The sequence below is a fragment of the Trichoplax adhaerens genome, genomic scaffold (assembly GCF_000150275.1).
Source record: "Trichoplax adhaerens TRIADscaffold_10 genomic scaffold, whole genome shotgun sequence".
Taxonomy (NCBI): Eukaryota; Metazoa; Placozoa; class Uniplacotomia; order Trichoplacea; family Trichoplacidae; genus Trichoplax; species Trichoplax adhaerens.
This window is the reverse complement of record NW_002060952.1, coordinates 279,668-298,736: the sequence shown is the minus strand read 5'-3', so window position 1 is coordinate 298,736 and position 19,069 is coordinate 279,668. Positions and strand designations below refer to the sequence as shown.

At 30.2% G+C, this 19,069-nt stretch overlaps 1 protein-coding gene across 1 annotated transcript; it reads right to left on the bottom strand.

Annotated features, from left to right (window-relative positions):
• Positions 1-15,184: 15,184 nt before the first annotated feature.
• TRIADDRAFT_15459 (uncharacterized protein) lies at positions 15,185-16,045 on the bottom strand (the record flags this gene model as incomplete). The annotated part of the gene is made up of 1 exon (XM_002115188.1): positions 15,185-16,045. A coding segment is annotated over one exon (861 nt), but the record flags the coding sequence as incomplete, so codon positions are not given.
• Positions 16,046-19,069: the final 3,024 nt, after the last annotated feature.

The window sequence follows — 19,069 nt, the reverse complement described above, 5'->3', positions numbered from 1 at the left end:
AAGACACAAATAAATACTTGAAAGTTAAAGAATATAGAGAAAGTCTATACAGTAATAATTTTAAAATTGATTTTGGATTCACCGCAAAGATTATTTTATAGTTAGCTTATAAAATTGTAAAATACCGAAAGAAGGAAATAAATTAGTCGAATCAAATTGCAATGATAACAGATGATACTATAAACTGTAATATATCAAATAGATTTATAGGAAAATGATAGCTATAACTTACATGATTAAGTTGAAAGACTCATACAAAAGGATATCTTTCTAAGTTACTAAAACAATCAAATTCTTAAAAGTATATGTACATATATATGTACAGAATATACCCGCCGTAAAATCAGGATAATTCTAATATGATGACAGATAGTACAGTATTGAGAAGCACTTAGTAAGGAAAATTATGATTTAGAAATGGCTGGCTTAAAATAGCCGGAATGCGTGGTATCCTTTGCAAAATTGGTTATTTTGCAGTTTAAACGCGTAACGATCTAAAATGGATACCTAAGTATGAAGCAATTGGAATGTAAGAAATACAAGAATTTTAATTGATTTTCGGGGAATATTGTTCAAGTTAGGACTATAGAAGGAAAGAATTAGATTAAAAATTGTATTTGTAGCCTTTTTTAACATAAAAATGGAAGGTCTGAGCAGCAAAAGAAAGGAATAAATTGCGCAATTACAACGATTAACTCATATAGATAGTTTCTAATTAAGAATGCTATTTTGCATTGATGTTGATTCAATGCTAAAGTCTACTTAAAGTGGAAATGCTGAAATAGGAAAGAAAACGATCAGATGAAGCTGCACTCTATGATTATCGTAAGAAAATGAATAATCTAAAAGTTAAAGAAATTTAATAGAACGAAAATCGTGATCAATTTAAGAATAAGAAAAAGCCAAAAGTGAAAGTCATAGCCACCGCTAAATTTTCATGATCAATACTTGCCGTTTGCTGCTAATAATTAACGATGATATTGCAGTGGCTCATAGACAATTAATCATTTAGAATCAACCAATTTTATTCTTAAATGAGGCAAGTAACCAATCGTGATAGGCAGAGGATTATTTATCCATAATATATCTACCAATCACCTTAGTCATTAAGATTAAAGTTAGTACTGATTGTCCATCATGTAAGCGTCTGTATAATATCTAATCCGTTATTAAAATTTACTCTATTGCTTTCTCTTACTATCATCTATCTATTCATCCGATTTTTTTTGTATGAACAAGCAAAGAACTGATCTATCACGTGGTTGAGTAGCTGTTTCATTAATTGAAAAAGAGTATAATCGGAATTTATTTGAGTCAACGTGGAAATTTGGTTTCTACCGGTAAATTGACGTAATATGTCACGATGAAATCTATTCAATTGGTCAGAGAAAAGTTGGTGTTGTAATTGACAGAAATTTTCCTTAATTAATGCTATGTGTATGCAATTTAGACTCGTATGCTCTTGTTTTTATTAAAACAATAAGCGAAAGTTATCAATATACATGAATTTCTACAAGGGTTATCCTGCCTATTCTAGTTCTATAAAAGAACATGCTTTATTTTCTCCAATGATAAATGGCGATATAAAACTATTTAGTCTATGTTGGATAGCAACTAATCTAGTACTATGCAAATAGACATATGTGTAGATAGATGATTAACATTAGCAAAATAACTAGAAATAGGATCAAATACGATTATAATTATTTGAATCCAATAATAATTAAATGGTTTAATAGTGCTATAACTCCTAGCGAAGAACTGACATATATATGTCGTTTACCGTATAGATAATCAGTCTTTTTATAAAATAATCAAAGTGATTGAAGTCAATAAAATTGCAACTTCTTCAGCATGTCTGGCTAATTGGATTTGGCTTCAACTTTATAAGCATTCTCAATTCTACGCTATTTTTTCCTGTCAATAGATCGTTTCAAGTGTTATTAGTATTGCATTCAATAGCGATCAGTTAATCAACTGATTTTAATCTGATCTACCATAGTACTTATGTAGATAGCCTTGACCTCCATACTTTCGTCAATACTGTCTGCAACAGACAACGACTTAAATTTATTCTACGGCTTTCTTTTATATTATTATGCACAGCTAGTCTATATGAAAACAATCGACAGGATTTCCACCTTATAATTATACTTAACTATAAAAGTAGTCTTATACTTACTGTATATTATAGTTATATAACATCTAATGGCCTACTCTGTATGATCAATGATAAATATAAATTAGCTATAACTGAGAAATGTCAACTTATCAAAATTGTAAAAAATTAAGCAAAAATTATGGGTATACCATGATATTCCATGTCGTTAGCATGTACTAGAAATATAATTTTTATACCACCTTGGCTTATAGTTTAATTAATTATTAAGCAACATCAATTCATGATAATATGATGCAATTGGATGACATTTAGTAGCGTTATTATGAAAATTCAAAAAGTTACATCAATTAATTCAGGTCAATAGATACTGTACTCAAATCAATTCTTATTTACATTTCCGTATGCTTTCATTTCTTACTACAGATAATACGGTCAGAATCTACCCTCGAATGATTATAAGCTGTCTAAAACAATTTTATAATGATAATGATCGTTTAATAAAGGAAATTAGGGGTCGAAATTGACCTATTACTACTATCAGTTACTTCCTTATTTCCAATGCTAATTATTTGAGGTAGTAAATGAAATGTAAAAGCAATTAGCACAGTCCAATTGTATGATTACTGAGAAAGTAAAACATTTTCTGTAGTAACTGTAGGGACAATCAAATATTATAACTTCACTTAAGATGGAATCATTACATATTTTTTGATTACTAATGAATGTTAACATTAAAAGATCGATCGTTCCAATTTTATTAATTGATGTTGAAGATCGGCATATAGAAAATGATGATAGAAAATGATTTGCAACGTTATAAAATGTTTCCACTATACATATTCAAAAAATTGATCTTCAATATGCTGGTTTAGTCATCTGTGTCCATTGAATAAACAAATATAAACACAAACCGTAGCAACAGTAACAATTTATCTTGATAACTTAATCTAGTTCCAGGAGGAATCGCTATTTTAATTAATATTATCATAATCAAAATTATATTCATTTAGACCTATAGCTAATATTGTAAAATTGTATACAGAAATAAATAAAGGAAAATAGGATAGTTTACGTAGATAAATCGATATCTACATCATTTTTTACGTCAATAATTGACTCAATATTATGTACGACATATCTACAACCATTTTAATTTTTTAAGAGTTACATTATTACTGTATATTATACAGTATATAAGATTGGTTAAAATCATCGATCAGTGACTACTGTAGAATTCAAAACTATATACTAGATGTTTTAGCCAAGTGTTAAGTCAATAGAATTCAATTTATAGACCAGTGTAGTAGGAAAAGTGCACAGTAAGAAATAAACGATTAAACTGATCGATTTTAATTAATAGACCTGCAATTGTACTTATAGATCAGTGGCGCCATCATTCTTTCATGTTTAAATTTTCTCCTTTACATATAAATTAAGAATCAATCATGATTGTTAGACAACAGATCTTTAGTACTATCGTTCAGCTAGACCACTTCCTTTCCATGCTTATGAATAAGGAAAAGGTTTAATTGATTATCGAATAATACATCGTCAATCTGTAGAGCATTTTTATAAGATTATATATTTATTTCATTATTAAGTGTTTCATGATTGCTATTCATAAGTTTGGCTAATCAAAACTTGATAAATTAATTTTTTATAAGCAGAAAAGAAAGAAATTGTGTTCCAATTATATAAAGTTTGTATCTCGCTTCATCTTGTCATCTCAACAATTACAGAAAGCAGTTGTAGTATATATTTAACTAGTAATCTGTTGATTTTTCATTTTATTATTCCAGTCATTTAATTTTGACACCAGATTGATTACCTAGCGAGCATATACATCCTATTGTAATGAAATGAAAATGTAGAGATCAAGCTACAAAACTTTAACAAACTTTGATTCTACATTCGTTGCACTCCGGTCGACTTAACGCTAATACTTTGACACCAAATAAAATTTGGGGAAATAACCGAACAACAATTTATTTCAAAACAAAAATGGAGAGAAGTATAAACCGAACAACCTTACAAATACTTAGCTTTAAGTATTATTAAAATAAATGACAGACTTAAAAACTGTCAACGACCAAACAACCTTTCAAAAAGAAGAACGTTTTAACTTACGACAATTCGACCCCGAAGGCCTTTTAAATTCAACAAGTTCTTCAAATAAAATCTTCTTCTACTCTCTCTCTCAATTTTCTAATTGCACTATCATTTATAGGCTTCGTAGAGCCGTTTGAGGTATTTAAAACTAAACATTTGCTAACCAATCGCTCTTAAGATCCGTTTTAGAAAACTACTTTGCACCATTTTAGAAAACAAAAATCATTCAAAGTTCAGACACAATTTACCCTACGATTCCCTTACAAAACACTATAAAACTAACAAGCTAACTATAAAAATACATCAAACTTCATTTCTAACATAATTTCTATCATTAATACACTATAAAAGTCTAAAAATCAACCTTTAAACATCAAGATTTAGTCATAAAAACAACATTCTAACTACCTAATAATCAACACAACCTCTGCCAATTTCCATCTTATTTTCTATTTTCCTCACCAAATCTCCTAATGTGACTTCAAGTCACGTCATAAAATTCCAAAGTTTCAAATTCATAACAAAAAGTCCAAATCTCAAAAATCAACTCTTACGATATTTTTCATGAACAAAAATCCAAAAATTAAAACAGAAAAATTATAATTCAGACATAAATTAAAAATAAACCCGACCGGTTCCAAAACAGGAAAATTATATCGGACACAAATCCGGAAAAATTCGGTTTTTATAAAGATCACAGTAATCGCTTATCCAAAAAATTTATATGACTATTACGACTACTTTTCTGACATTAGTATCGCTTAGTATTCGCGAGTATTGACAGTTGATGTTTTAGCGTCAGATTGTACTGTAACTGTACGAGTATAGACTACATTACAGTACTTTATCGTCATGTTATAAATCCCCTTTCTCTAAGAATAGGGTTTTGCTACTAAGTCAAATTCCTTTACAATTTGAATAGACGATCAAACGCCCTTTCTTTAGATTAGGCATTTGCTCTATAGGGCTACTTCTATAGTAATCTATATAATACCTTGTAAAATAATGAAGAAGAAAAGATGGCGACATGATGATTTGGCAGGGTAAAACTTAAAGACACTATCACTTTCTAGGTATTGTCTATAGAAAAATAATACTAATTACATACTAAAAACTACAAAGGACTCTACTTTTAGTCCTTTTACTACACTATGAACGATACCTTAAAAGAAATATGAGAATGATTTTTTCTATCCACCATAGCCTTACAAAGTAGACATCCACGAATGTTGGTATAGATTGTAAGCTAATAACTATGATGTCCGTATCTACACGAGATGGTGACCACGTCTAACTTGAGATACTCGGAAAATAACTTTATTGGCCTAGTTATGCATCAAGGTACCATTCCACTCTCATCTGTAAATTCAACACATATCTTCCATACGTTATGAGCACATATTTATCTGCGTAGTGTCATATACATCTCTCTCTCTCTCTACGTATATAGATAGATATAGATAGATAAGTAATTGTTTATAGCTAAATAGAGCACATAAATTATTCATATAGATTTTAATGACATTATTTACTACTTCAACTTCTTGGAAAAAACTTAAGCAAAATTCATAAAGTGCGCAAACAATATAATTCATGATGCAAAATATACCAGAATCTCGACAAATAAATGATCCTGGAATTCCTTCTATAAATTTTATGCACTAGATTTTGCAATCAGTCAAGCTTGAAGACACCAAGGATACTGTTAGCAATATAAAAAAACTGCTTTCAGGGGTAATAATAATTGTCCAATTACAACAATACAGGTCATGAATAAGATAAAATCGTAGTATATTCGATTGTGAATGAAACTGAGAAATTATAGACAAAGTCAATAACTGCTCGAGAATTATAAAAAGAATATTCAGTCAAGCTTTACGCATATTGACTATGACGCAAATGATTTGAAAATTTTTATTTACAATTATCAAAAAATATTATAATAAATCAAAAAATGAAAGTAGAAGTACCACAAAATAGCCAAAAACTTTATCGGCTATTATAACACAGCAAAAATTTTCCTTACAGTTATTGAAAATACTCCGATATGAAAAAGAGAGTAAAACTTCTACAAACCGTCAATGACTATCTAAGCCATCATAAGACAGTCCATGAAGCTAAAGCTTATGTTATTCAACCATAATAAAAATACTGTAGTTGATGAGTTTAATTTATAGCATAATATTATTCAAAGTTGAAAGTAAATATAAGTATCTGATAGAAAAATTAATAACTAGATAGTAATGTACCAAATCTAAAGCTATAACTGTATATCTGTAGGTTGCCAGACCGAAACTTTAAAGTAAGGAGTATTCAATTAACATCAAACCACAAGTAAATGGGTTTGAATGATAATACAAAAATAATGCTGTTTCACAGTAGCTATCATCAGAATTATCTGCGAGATGATAGCTTGTCTTGTTATTAATTTTTATATTTATTCGGTCCAAATCAGATCTTTAAGACTTTGTAAAAGCCTAATTTAATATGTCAGATTGATTTATGCAATATCTCGGAATAAATATCAGAGCTACATTAGTCCATCTGCTAGAAATGCAAATCGTTCGTAGGAATGGATCTTCTGTTACAAGTTAATTAGATAGGCATCATAGTAAAAATGCTTGTTTTGAATTTTTTAGTTGCTTTGATACAATTTTAGCTTTCATTGAGGAGAAATTTACGCAAGTATGAGTCGTAGAATTATCATTAAGTATGAGAGGTAGAAAGGGCAATAATACTTTTAGTTAGAAGATTAAGTGATTTTATGACAAAGTATTATACCATCAGTTAAATTACCGTATTGAAACAATTTATATCTAAAGGATTTAGCGTAAGACTTCAATATCTTGATGTTTAATACTTTAGATACATAATTAAAGATAGATTTTACAGTTCTCCTAGAATAATTCGACTCTTTCAAGGTATGATGTATCTTTCATGCCTAATTCTAAAATTAGAGCAACAAAATTGTATCAATTAGCATAGACTACTCGAAGGGAATCAAGTTTTCTTCGAGTAGTTCATGCAATTAGTAATGTTTGCGTTGAAAGGTACTTTTAATTTAAAATTAAAACTGATATCCTAGACTATTTACACTCTATATTGACAATATTGACATTTTAAGGGCACCTAATAACTACTTTGTGAAAGGTAAAAATAAAGAGTAAATAAACATGTAGCCTTTGGAAATGGATTTTTTCCGTAGTGCATCCTTGGTATATTGATGGAATTACGACATCTTTGTATGTAGGACCTTCGAGTTTGCTTCTGTTCCTTTTCTATAAGATTATTAATCTGGAAGAATTCCCTATGTCAAGATTAGGACATTGACTTAAATTGAAGAAATAATTCTCTATGATCAATATACTATCGATTCAATTGTAATGACCTTAATCTGATGAATACTCCAAGATTAATGATTAGACAGTAAGTGAGTCCAGAACGATTATAATGACTATGATATAAAGAATCCGTTAAGAAAATTATCTTATGGAAGCGCTATTCAAGTGTAAATGAAGTCAAATCGTAAGCACATTATACAAGTAAATCCAAATTGTAGCATTACAAATGAACGAAGAAGGTTCAAGGAGAAAGAGACAATTTCCTTGAATTGCTGGCTTGTGCATCTTAATTCTGTTAAACAGGTATGTAGTAGGATATTAAAAACTTTCAGTATATAAAGTTTCAATTCTAGTTGCTGTCTTATCATGAAAAAAACTTTTGCGTATTCTGTCCGCCACCTTAACGTGAGATTTCGCTATGAGGTCTGTGCGAAATTTGCATTCAGAGTTAACTTCTATATGGATATTCAACAGTGACTACTCTGCGAGTTTGCGATTTTTATTAAATCGTTCATATATGTATTACTAAAGTAATAAAAGTAATTTTGCTATCTGATAGAAATACGAGAGAGATATAGTTGTATATAGGCTTTTTACTCTGCTTTAATTTCTACTGAATGTCGATTTTCTTTTTAGTATTGCAAATCTCGATTTATATGAGAAATATATGATCATAACTGCATCCATAGGATATACAGTATAGTAGGCTTCACAGCTCACTCAAGTACTAAATACTCTACTGCCTTATTTTAAAATTCTTACTCAGTTACACAGCCTGATCTATATTTATCATATTAGCAGCTACAGAGTTCAATGATGAATTTATCAAAAATTGTTTGACCTGGAATTTATCCATTTTTTCTACAGATTTTCTAAAGTATAAATGATCAAATTGTCAACTCTAGTATCCCTCAGTAGATAAAATCTTTCAAATAAAAAATCACCTCCGATTCGGCTATCATTATCTGATCATAATTACGATGATGTCGCTGCATCATACAATAATATAATTTACAAATTCGAGATTAATTTATTGTTCCATTGCACCATTCTATAGAATCCTGAAGCTGCTAGTTTAGTAAAATTGAGTAGCAGAGCGCAGAAAAGAAAGAGAGTCCTTCGTAAGGCAAGTGTTGTAGTGAAAGTTTTATTAAGCAAAAGATATTACACTTTAATAAACAATATGCAGTAGCAGTTAATAAAATTGTTGTTATGTATTTTATTTTTTTTTCCAGACTGCTAAAACATTCGCTAAGAGCTTCAGTGACGAACAAGTTTACCTATAGATTTTCAGTGGCGTAAGATTTGCTTACGGATGCTGTAAAGAAAAGTCACGAGCTCAGTAGTCGACAGCAGTCCTCTATTGAGTTGGATAAAACTCGATTTCGTTGGCCTCTATGTTGTAGCAAAATTACGCGAAATTAAGAATATAGAAGGCCAAGATAGCTGTGTAGGAGATTTATTTCGTTTCTTGAGCGCTGCTGGTCGTCAAGATCGCAGGGACCCTATGAGTAATTCATATTTGATATTAACTTAAACATTTTATGTAATTGTCGATATGAAAAGCTTTATTTCAATCGCACCTTATCTTGTAAGTATGTGATTGCAAAGATGGAGAAAATTAGAATCATTTCGATTTATAACAACGTCTGAATTAATGTGAGTTGTTAATACATGCATTGCTTTGCCGAAGATTTTTAGACAACGATAACTGTAACTGTAACCATAACAACTATTTACGTATATAACAGCAAGCACACATAGCTTGTCTTCATGTATTGAGTCTCTTAAAATTCGGTTGGCAGTTCTAGATTTGAATTATCCCGACATTGGCAATCAATTTAAATGCCAGCGATTACTGCAACTAACTAGCTCCTAGTAGAGTGTACAATGTAGAGTATTATATAACTTCGCAGGCACTAAACAGTAAGCTAAAATCACGCACTATTACTCATACTCTAGTCTAATATGTGATGACTGAATAATATTGATTAATTCGAACATTATTATTAATTGCACTAACTTAACTAATTGCCAAATTTACGTTGGTATGGCTTAATTAATATATTGTACGTTAGTATAATTAAAATTAAGAAGATAGATTAAACAATGGCATGGATGTTATAAGCATATAATAATAAAATGATAGTAATCAAGTAAATATTGATGAGAGTTGGGGCTAACAAATTTGTTTCAGTGAGGCAAACTACGATTTAATTAATACACACGTTCACTCATCTACCAATTGCAAAGAAGTTTGAAATAAATGCCAATTATAACTGGCCTTTAGTTAAATTGACTATACTAATAACTGTTGCAAAAATCAGTAATGGACATTAATAGTTAAGCCAAACCACTATAATAATGGTCATTTTGCGACTTGAGATCAGCTTGAATCTAATCACTATAAAATATCGGATAAACGGTGATACTGATGCAACAAGCTGATGGTAATCAACTTGAAATTTGATGATAATTAGGCCCAAAAACTAACTACCCTCCCGGTATTGTTTGAGTCATGTTACAAAGTTAATTAATGTGAAATATATTTGAGTTATTTAGTAAAATTACGTATTATGGGCCATACTATGGTTATTAGTATGATAAAACAATAATTGATTTGAAATAGTTATGATTGGCGAAATTAGCTAACCTCGATTAGGGCCGTACTGTGGCTTATTATTCATGATTATTGCGTATTAGTTCGATACGATTACGCAATACAGATTCAAACTTTGCTCACTATCTTAATAGTTTGATTAATGATCTTAATTAACTTACATAAGGGCGATTGTAAAAGCTAAAATAACTAGCTGATAAGCATCAAAATAGAAGCCAAAATTAGTATATGGTATACCGGTGTAATCAAATAATGCTTTATTATACAGTAAATCAAGCTTTAGCTCAATATTAGAATAATAAAATGATAGTAACTAGTTTAAATATTAATAATAGTTGGAGGTAGCTAACAAATTGGTTATACCGGCCATACAATGACGTAGTACTAACTTGATTGATTTATTGTCATTAATCAAATATGAATAGTAGCTTCCATCTTGACAAAAGTAAAGTATTTTGCTAGTTTACATCATAATCACTCTATTGATTAGTATATAAGTATATGTGTGGATAGTTCAAGTCTGCTTAAATTATTATCATAACAGAGAACTAATACTTTATTAAGTAGCATTGGAACCCAATAATGAATGCTTCATACTCAGAATCGTTCTTGTTCTATGATACGCTATAATTAATTAATTAATGTTTTTCGTGATTTCCGAATAAAACAATTTTTGCTTGCAATTGTTATCTATGATAAATTATTTAGGCTTTATTCGTAAGTTATACGTTAGATATTGCTGTTAGTAGATTTCAAGTAATTGTAATAAAAGTATTTTAATATTCACATTTCTAGAGTTTCAAATTTATGGATAGACAATAGAAATAGCAAAGTATTGTCCATAAAGCATTTCTGTAAAAGGAATTTAGTCTGAATAAAACAGACTTGATATTAAATTTCTTCTCTTTCGATGATTGAAATTCTTACCAAGCAGATTACTTCATGCAAAATGTCACCATAGAAAATATTAGAGATAATTGTATAGTATAGGGTGTATAGTCATGATACAATATCAGAAAAACTGCATGATTTTAAATCCTACCCTATTGGAAATACAGCAGAAAGAGCATAGTCGATGATGCATGTATTGAATTACAGCAATTATTCAGAAGTAATCTGTTAAACATGATCATCATTTGCAATTGATATTTGAATTGTATTTATTACTAGTTGTCTACTCGTATGCATGCCAATATATCTATAAATACAAAGCTGGGCAAGGGTCAATCAATTATACGAAGACTTCTACCGCAATAGGTCCTACCGGTAGTGATCGATTTTGTTTATTTTACTATTCGCTTCTACTTCCGTTTTATTCTATGAACTTTCACTATCAATTGCAGATATTTATTCGTCAGTACATTAATTAATCATGATTTGCTTTTAAATAAGCATCTCTCAAATTTGAACTGATTTAATTATACCTATATCGCCATATCACCTTGTATGAATCCGACAATCAGCTAACCATGTGCTCTTTTCTTATTCGCTTTATAGCAATAATTTTGCAAATACGATGATGAAAGGTTTAGGAAAGATTAGAATCTAGATGATCACATTACGTTGATTGTGATGCCATCTTTAAAATACTAAGTTAAGAATTAGGCGGCTTTTGTGTTTATTACGTCTATTTAAGATTACTTAGACAACGATAGCTGTAAATTTGTGCTCTGTGTTAAGAATATCTTTTGGCCGTAAACACTAATCATTGATAAAATAAAGGGAAAAGCGAACAATATTGTTAATTTTTCCTAGAAGAAAGGAAGCATTGTCTATTTGAACTTAGCTACGAAGTTACGCACTGCGATAGATAGTAGTTTTATATCAGTAAAATAGAATAACCTAATAAATGCGCACTTCCTGACTAATTAAGGAGAAAAATTGATAAGCTACAGTGACCAGGAAGTAAATAGCTTCTTCTAGCTTCTCATGACTCCTTCTTTCGATAATAAATTTAGCTCTTCTATTTCTACAGCTGTTCTAATTTATTTGCTTCTCCAGAAATGATTATTCTAAATTAATTTATCATTCAGATAGCGTCTTCTAGACTAAACAAGACAATAAATGAGCATAAAGTGTTAAGGAATTTCTTTTAAATGGATTCTGTTTGTCTTGAATGGCAAAGAGTAACTTATAATTTATATAATAATTTTCGCGGCAACCATACCATAAAAAAAAGCGTATATCTTAGTAAATAAATTTTAGGGCAGGACATACAATATTTTACGGTCTCGAGCTAAGCTAATATCGCTGCGTTAAGAGGTACTTCGAAGAAAAAATATTACTTACCTAAAAGATAAAAAAACACGTACTAAATCTATTTACAGCCAATCAAATTTTCCTTAAACAACTCTAACTCAAATATATTAATCTACTATAAAGGTTAATGCTTAGGCAAGCACTAGGAATTGATAAATTTTTTAGGAATTTAAGCTTTATTTTATAGATTCAAATCAGTAAATTGAGAAAATACACTATAAATGCTACTCATCCATTAATGCCCTCTCCCTAAAGTACTGTATAACTGTACATAGTCGATGATATTCTTCTAATATAGCGGATAAATATGCATTAGGATGCAGAGTTTATTTGATTTTGTGCCGTTGCTCAAAGTTGTCTAAAGGCAATTTTAAAAAATAATCATGGTATTTAGTACTAGTAAGGTAGGATCTACTGTCTAGCTGAAATTATTACTCTTATAAGAAGTAATATTGACAATCAGAAAGTAGCTAAAAGGATGTCATTGACTGTGAAGTTTAACTGAGCCAAAATTCTAATAGAACAAATTATTTCAGACTATGATAATTTAGTGAACAATGATGCCAGAAATAAAATTCCTTTTTAACAAGACATTTTCTGTTTCTTGGTATGCCTATACCAATTCAATTTAGACTTAGATGAAAATTGGTAAGTGCATGAAATATCTATTTTACTAGGAAATAATAGATATCAGTAATCAATCTATGTCATAATGTGACGATAGATTTATTGAGTTATAGAATAGTTATCGCATCCACCATTTTGAAAGATACCGCAGTCTATCATAATTGGCAATTTACCTATTCATGCCCATACAGAAATTGGTAAAAATTGAGAAGCTCCAGGACAAATTAAAATCAGTACTGCTATCAAGCGTATGATTGGGTACCCTCCCAATCTATCGACCTCAATTATTTTTAAATCTGTATACTAGGTAGCCATGATATGACTATCAGTATCTAAAGTAAAAATTCGATCAATTAATTAAAGTTGTAGCCACATCGTGATGGAGTCTATATTATCGCGATAAAATGGAAATTTAACTCGTTAGACTTGACTATGTTCGCGATGCTATATGATATTAAAATAGGATTAATCGATATTGTAGCGATTGGTACCCAAAGGGTAAATGTTAATTAAAAAAACAAAGCCAATAATCTTCCAATGATGTTAGATTTAGTTTTTTATATTTATTTTCTTCCATTTATAAAATTGTTAATACGATATGGTGGTATAGAATAATTTTTTAAAGCAGAACATGAATATGTTAAAATTTCCTTTAGGTCTCTTTCTGTACAAAAGTTACGGAGACTCGATGATCATACTATCAAATACTTATTCTATACATTGGTAAATGATTACAATGAAATTAATTTGCTATCATACGGTCGACATTTAGAGTGAAGATTTTTTAACTATGTACAAGATTATATGACACGTTTATTCACGGTAGAGAGTGCACAAGTTTCAGGTTAGAATTTTTCTTGTAGTACAACCATTCAGTATGTATTTCGGAAAGATTCTAGCTCATCAATGAATATCATCAGGTATCATATGTAAAACAATAACCTTTGCTCTTAAAGATGAGAGAGCATCCATGGCTATGAGCGTTAGTTGATAAAATGGATTGAGCGAGTAAGTTTTAAGTTTTGTTTTTTGTGCATTATAACACAGTAGTATATTTGATAGAAAGATCATAGCTCATCCATTAACATCATCAACTAATACACATAATATTTTTGCCCTCAAAGATGAGAGAACTTTCGTTACTCATGAAAGCTAATTGATAATTTAGCATTTGATGGAAATATTATAACTCAGCCATTAGCATCACAATTAATACAAATACATATAACATTCTTTGCCCTCAAAGATGAGAGCATTTATCACCAATGAACGTTAGTGGATAGATTAGCATGTATATTTCAAGTTCCATTTTTTCTTGCTTTATAACACTGTATTATATCGAACAGAATGATTATCGCTTATTCATTATAGTTTCAAGTTCCATTTTTTCGTTGCCTGAAAACACTATAGCATTCCGGATAGAAAAATTGCAGCTCTTCAATTGAAAGATTTCAAGTTTTATATTGCCCATTAAACTGTAGTATTCTACATGGATAGATTGCAGCTCATCCATTAGAGTTTCAAGTTTTATATTAGCTATAAAACTGTAGTATTCTACATAGAGAGATTGTATCGCATCCATTAAAGTTTCAATTTTATATTACATAGCTTTATAACATCATAGTATGTTAGATAGAAAGATCCTAGTCTTTCAATTGATATCTATGATAGTATATAAACCAATCTTTACCCTTTAGGATTAGAAAGTATAAACTGGTAATGAGCATTTAGCGATCATTTATTTAACGCACAAGTTGGATTTTTTCCTCCTGTATAACATCGTAGTCTATTGGATGGAAAGATTATAACTTATTCATTGAATATTAGTAACGAGTATAGCAACAGCAGTCTTTACCCTTGAAGTTCGGAGAACATAAATTGGTAATGAATATTTGTTGATCATTTCTTTAAGGTAAACGATAGAAATCTTGTAGCTTGGCAATTTACCATCTTTCATTGCGTGAATGAGTAGTTGGAGGGTCATGAAGATTAACTTGATGAGCAATTGGTGCATGTTGTACGTGAGCTAGATTTGGTAGTAAAATTGCTAATTTTCCTAGCATGAGGGTTTGATAAACTTTCGCCACGCGATCTCGCTTCGCCCGTGGATAAAATTTCTACAACACTACGTCGAAAATTGCGATTATAGGTACCATAAATTAATGGATTTAAAGCTGAATTAATCAGGGATAGCCAAGTTAGGAGTAGCATCACTATTGGTGATACAGTATGATGAGCTAGTTGAGGATCATTTCTTAACTTAAGTTGTACTTGATAAATAAGTAAAATCATCCTTGGCATCCAACATAATATAAATGCTCCTACAATAACAAATGTTGTCTTAGCAGCTTTGGAATTGACACGGCGATCATGTTTAGGCGATAGAGTTAACGTAATATCAGATATTCGAAAAAAGCTGCGACGAGCTACTCGATAAATTAAGCAATAAACGATGAAAATGCCTAATGTATAAGCTAGAAATAAATTAATAAATAGGATTATAAAGTTATAACTATCGGCAATAGATAGCCAACACGAAGCTTCGCTTGGTAAATAAGTATAGCGACCAAGTCCAAATTGATGTAAACCAAAAAGGGGTAAAGATGCTAACAAGATTGAAAATGACCAAGCTATCATCAAGTAAAAAATAACTCTTTTACGTGAAATGATACTACAATATCTTAATGGACGTAGAATAGCAATATAGCGATCAATACATAAGCCGACAATAACACAAACCGATAAATTACTCATAGCAGTTTGGATTACACCGCTCACTGAACAGAAAGCATCGCCAAATACCCAATTTTTGGCTAATAAGGTTACAATTAATGTTGGCATAGTAAAAAGACCAATCAAAAGATCGGCAATAGCTAAGCTAAACATTAAGAAACCAGTAGCATTTTGTAGCATAGGTTTGTTAAAGATGACCGTAAGGACTGCAGTATTACATACAATGGTGATGATAGCCACTATAATCATGGCGATCGTCAGACTGGCTGCAACTACATCAGAAAATGGCCAAGAACAGGAGCTATTTATCGAATGTTCCTGGCAGGTCTGATTTAAGTTTACCATCTTGTTATAATGGTTGTATGGAGAGTTATAGTATAGAAGATGATGAAAAAATCAAAACAGTTTAATTAAATTTAATATATTAGAGTAATTTTTTATCATTAGGCAATGAAATCAATCTTCCACTGGGCGAAAAATTAAAAATTATCCTGATAAAAATGGTTTTCTTGTCTCTTTTTGTGAGACAAGTTTAGGTAGCTATGAATGATTGGCGATAGTATACTTGATTTATCAATTTTCATTGATTAATGTGGAAATTGGTTTGTCTGAATTTTGCTATTAGCCATTCAGTTGCATTATTTCATCTTCTATTTTACAGAAATGGAAGACCATAGGATATTAGTAATATTGGTTGAAAGACTTGAATTCTGCCGTAGATAGAAGGTCAAAAATAAAGGACCAACATACAGCAAATCTGGAATAGACTTGAAGATGGATCAATCAGAGTAACTTGTTGTAAATCGTTGAAAATGGATCGAGTAAGGTGTTGAGTTCTTTTTTGTACACCACACCAATGGAATATGGGAAAAGGTGTTGGCTACAAAATTCAAGGTAGAAGAAAATGAAAGCCAAATAAGTTAGACTACAAGCATGAATGATTCATTGGCCATCGACAGGAATCGTATTCAAAAGTTGAGAGTATACTTTAGTTTAATGTTGTAGGAGAGAAATTACAACTCTATTGTCTGATTTATTCACTTCTCCACTATTGTAAGATTAACATTTATGTGCCATTAGGAGCAATGATAGGATAATTCCATTTTTTTTCCTGCATTTGTTATGTAACTGTTGTTTTTTTTCTGTTAGTATCCACGCCTTTGGTAATAGATTATATGTGTGTTTTATTTTTTCATGGGTTCTTTTTTCTTTCCTCTCTCACTCGGCCTGTCTTAGTTTGTCCTTTTCAATTATAGTTGATATAAAAATTACTATATTGTATAGAAAAGAGTGCCTTTTGATTAATCTTGATTAATTATACACTATTTTATTTGGCTAATTTTTAAGCTATTCATGACAGAACAAAGTCTTTCTTATCATTCTTTCTCCCTCCTCCTTCCATTTTTGCAGTGCGTAATTTTTATTTAATTCATCCTCTGCTGCTATGGCTACTTTTCTTTTTCAGTCACATCTTTTCCTCCTATTATCTACATTAATTTAATAATATTGTACTTATACTGATAGAAGAGAGTATCATGTAGTTAATTAGACAATAGGTATAGTATCAAGGATAGGTAAATTAAAATTATTTTCTCTATTCAAAAATAGATCGGAGGTATAATGATGTTATGTCCCAGTTGTTTACTATTTTCCGTCAAAATAGAACCAAGAAGTATCCTATCAATAAACAAGTTTCGATAGGATTTTGTAAGTAATTCATTTCTCTATTCTAAATATAGTTAAGGCAATCTAGAAGGTCTTTTATTATTAGACTTTTCCTCGATATCCATAGCCGCATTTTAAGATCATTAACCTTGATACTATCAAAAATAGAATAAGACATTAGCCTCAATTTAAGAAATGTAATCCATTGAAATAGTCCACAGTATGATTGTTAATTAATAATGTTTTCTTAACATTGGAAAATTAACAATTTCTTATTCGCTAGCAGTGACGATTATCATCATAATGAGGATATATTTAGCTGCAATGGGGGTAATTTATTTCAATAGGGTATTACATTGTTTTATTGAAATCAAAATAGCCTATACTATTTCACTTGTATCTTAATTAGTTATTGAAGAAAGAGATTTTAGGGGCATATGTTTTACTCATTTACCTTCAATTGCAATAATAGAGTGATGAGAAAGTTGCCTTGATAACTATATAAACTTGTATTCTTTGCCATTTGCCCACGCATTCGGCAAAACAACTAGACATGAGTTGGCGGTAGTTCACAATTTCCTTAAAAAAATCAATTCTCTCCATCTCCTTTTCTTGACAACGCTTCGATCCCATCTGTAGGCTATTGTATACACCAACTTGATTTTCTCAATCCAATACAACTAACTTCTTGTTAATGATTAACTCAACGCTATTCCATCCATAACAAGACTGCAATAAGCAATGAATGATATATTATTCGTCTATCGTTGATTGAACTTCAATAAGGGTCCAATGGACTAGAGTAACAACGGAATAGTGGGGATAAAAAGGAAAAAATAACGACAAAAATAATATTAAACTACATCTCTAAAGTAAATAAATGATATTGTTCCATTGATATCGAGTTGTAATTTGGACATTTGACAATATTATTCCATCTTTACGATGTTGTTTCGTACTAGTTATTCTTTCTAAGTAAAATAGGATTGACGTCAATTTTAATTGACTTTATACTCCATTGCATTCAAGATAAATTCTTCTTTCAAAATAAGCAGATTAATCCAGTGATTTTAATTGCTATTAGAGAATTAGACTGGATCATTAATCATACATTGATGTCATCAAAAATTTTCAAATATCTGCACAGCAATGAAAATTGGATTACTCATACATGAACAAAGTCTGTTTCTGATCTCATACCAGTCATTTCAACATGGCAGGTGGAAGTAATCCTTAATAATTATCCCTACGTAATCATGACGGTAATTTTACTTTAGCTTTCAATCTAAACGATGTCTATCTATTCCATTCATCGATTATTTAGTAAAAAAAAGTAAAAGCCTAATCTGGCTATAGTTGTCTTGCAAGTTTTCTAAGCATACCAATTTCTTGCATTTTACTGAAATTGGAAATTCCGTTAGTAAAAAATTACAAATCTATTTTTTTCTGTAGAATTACATTTTCTTTCATACTAAAGAAATTAAAATGAACATCTGGTAATAACATAAAAAAGGCGGCACAAAATGTTGTTTAGGATTAGCACTCACCTAAATACAAAAAAGGGAATTTCAATAAGTCAAACTATATATATTA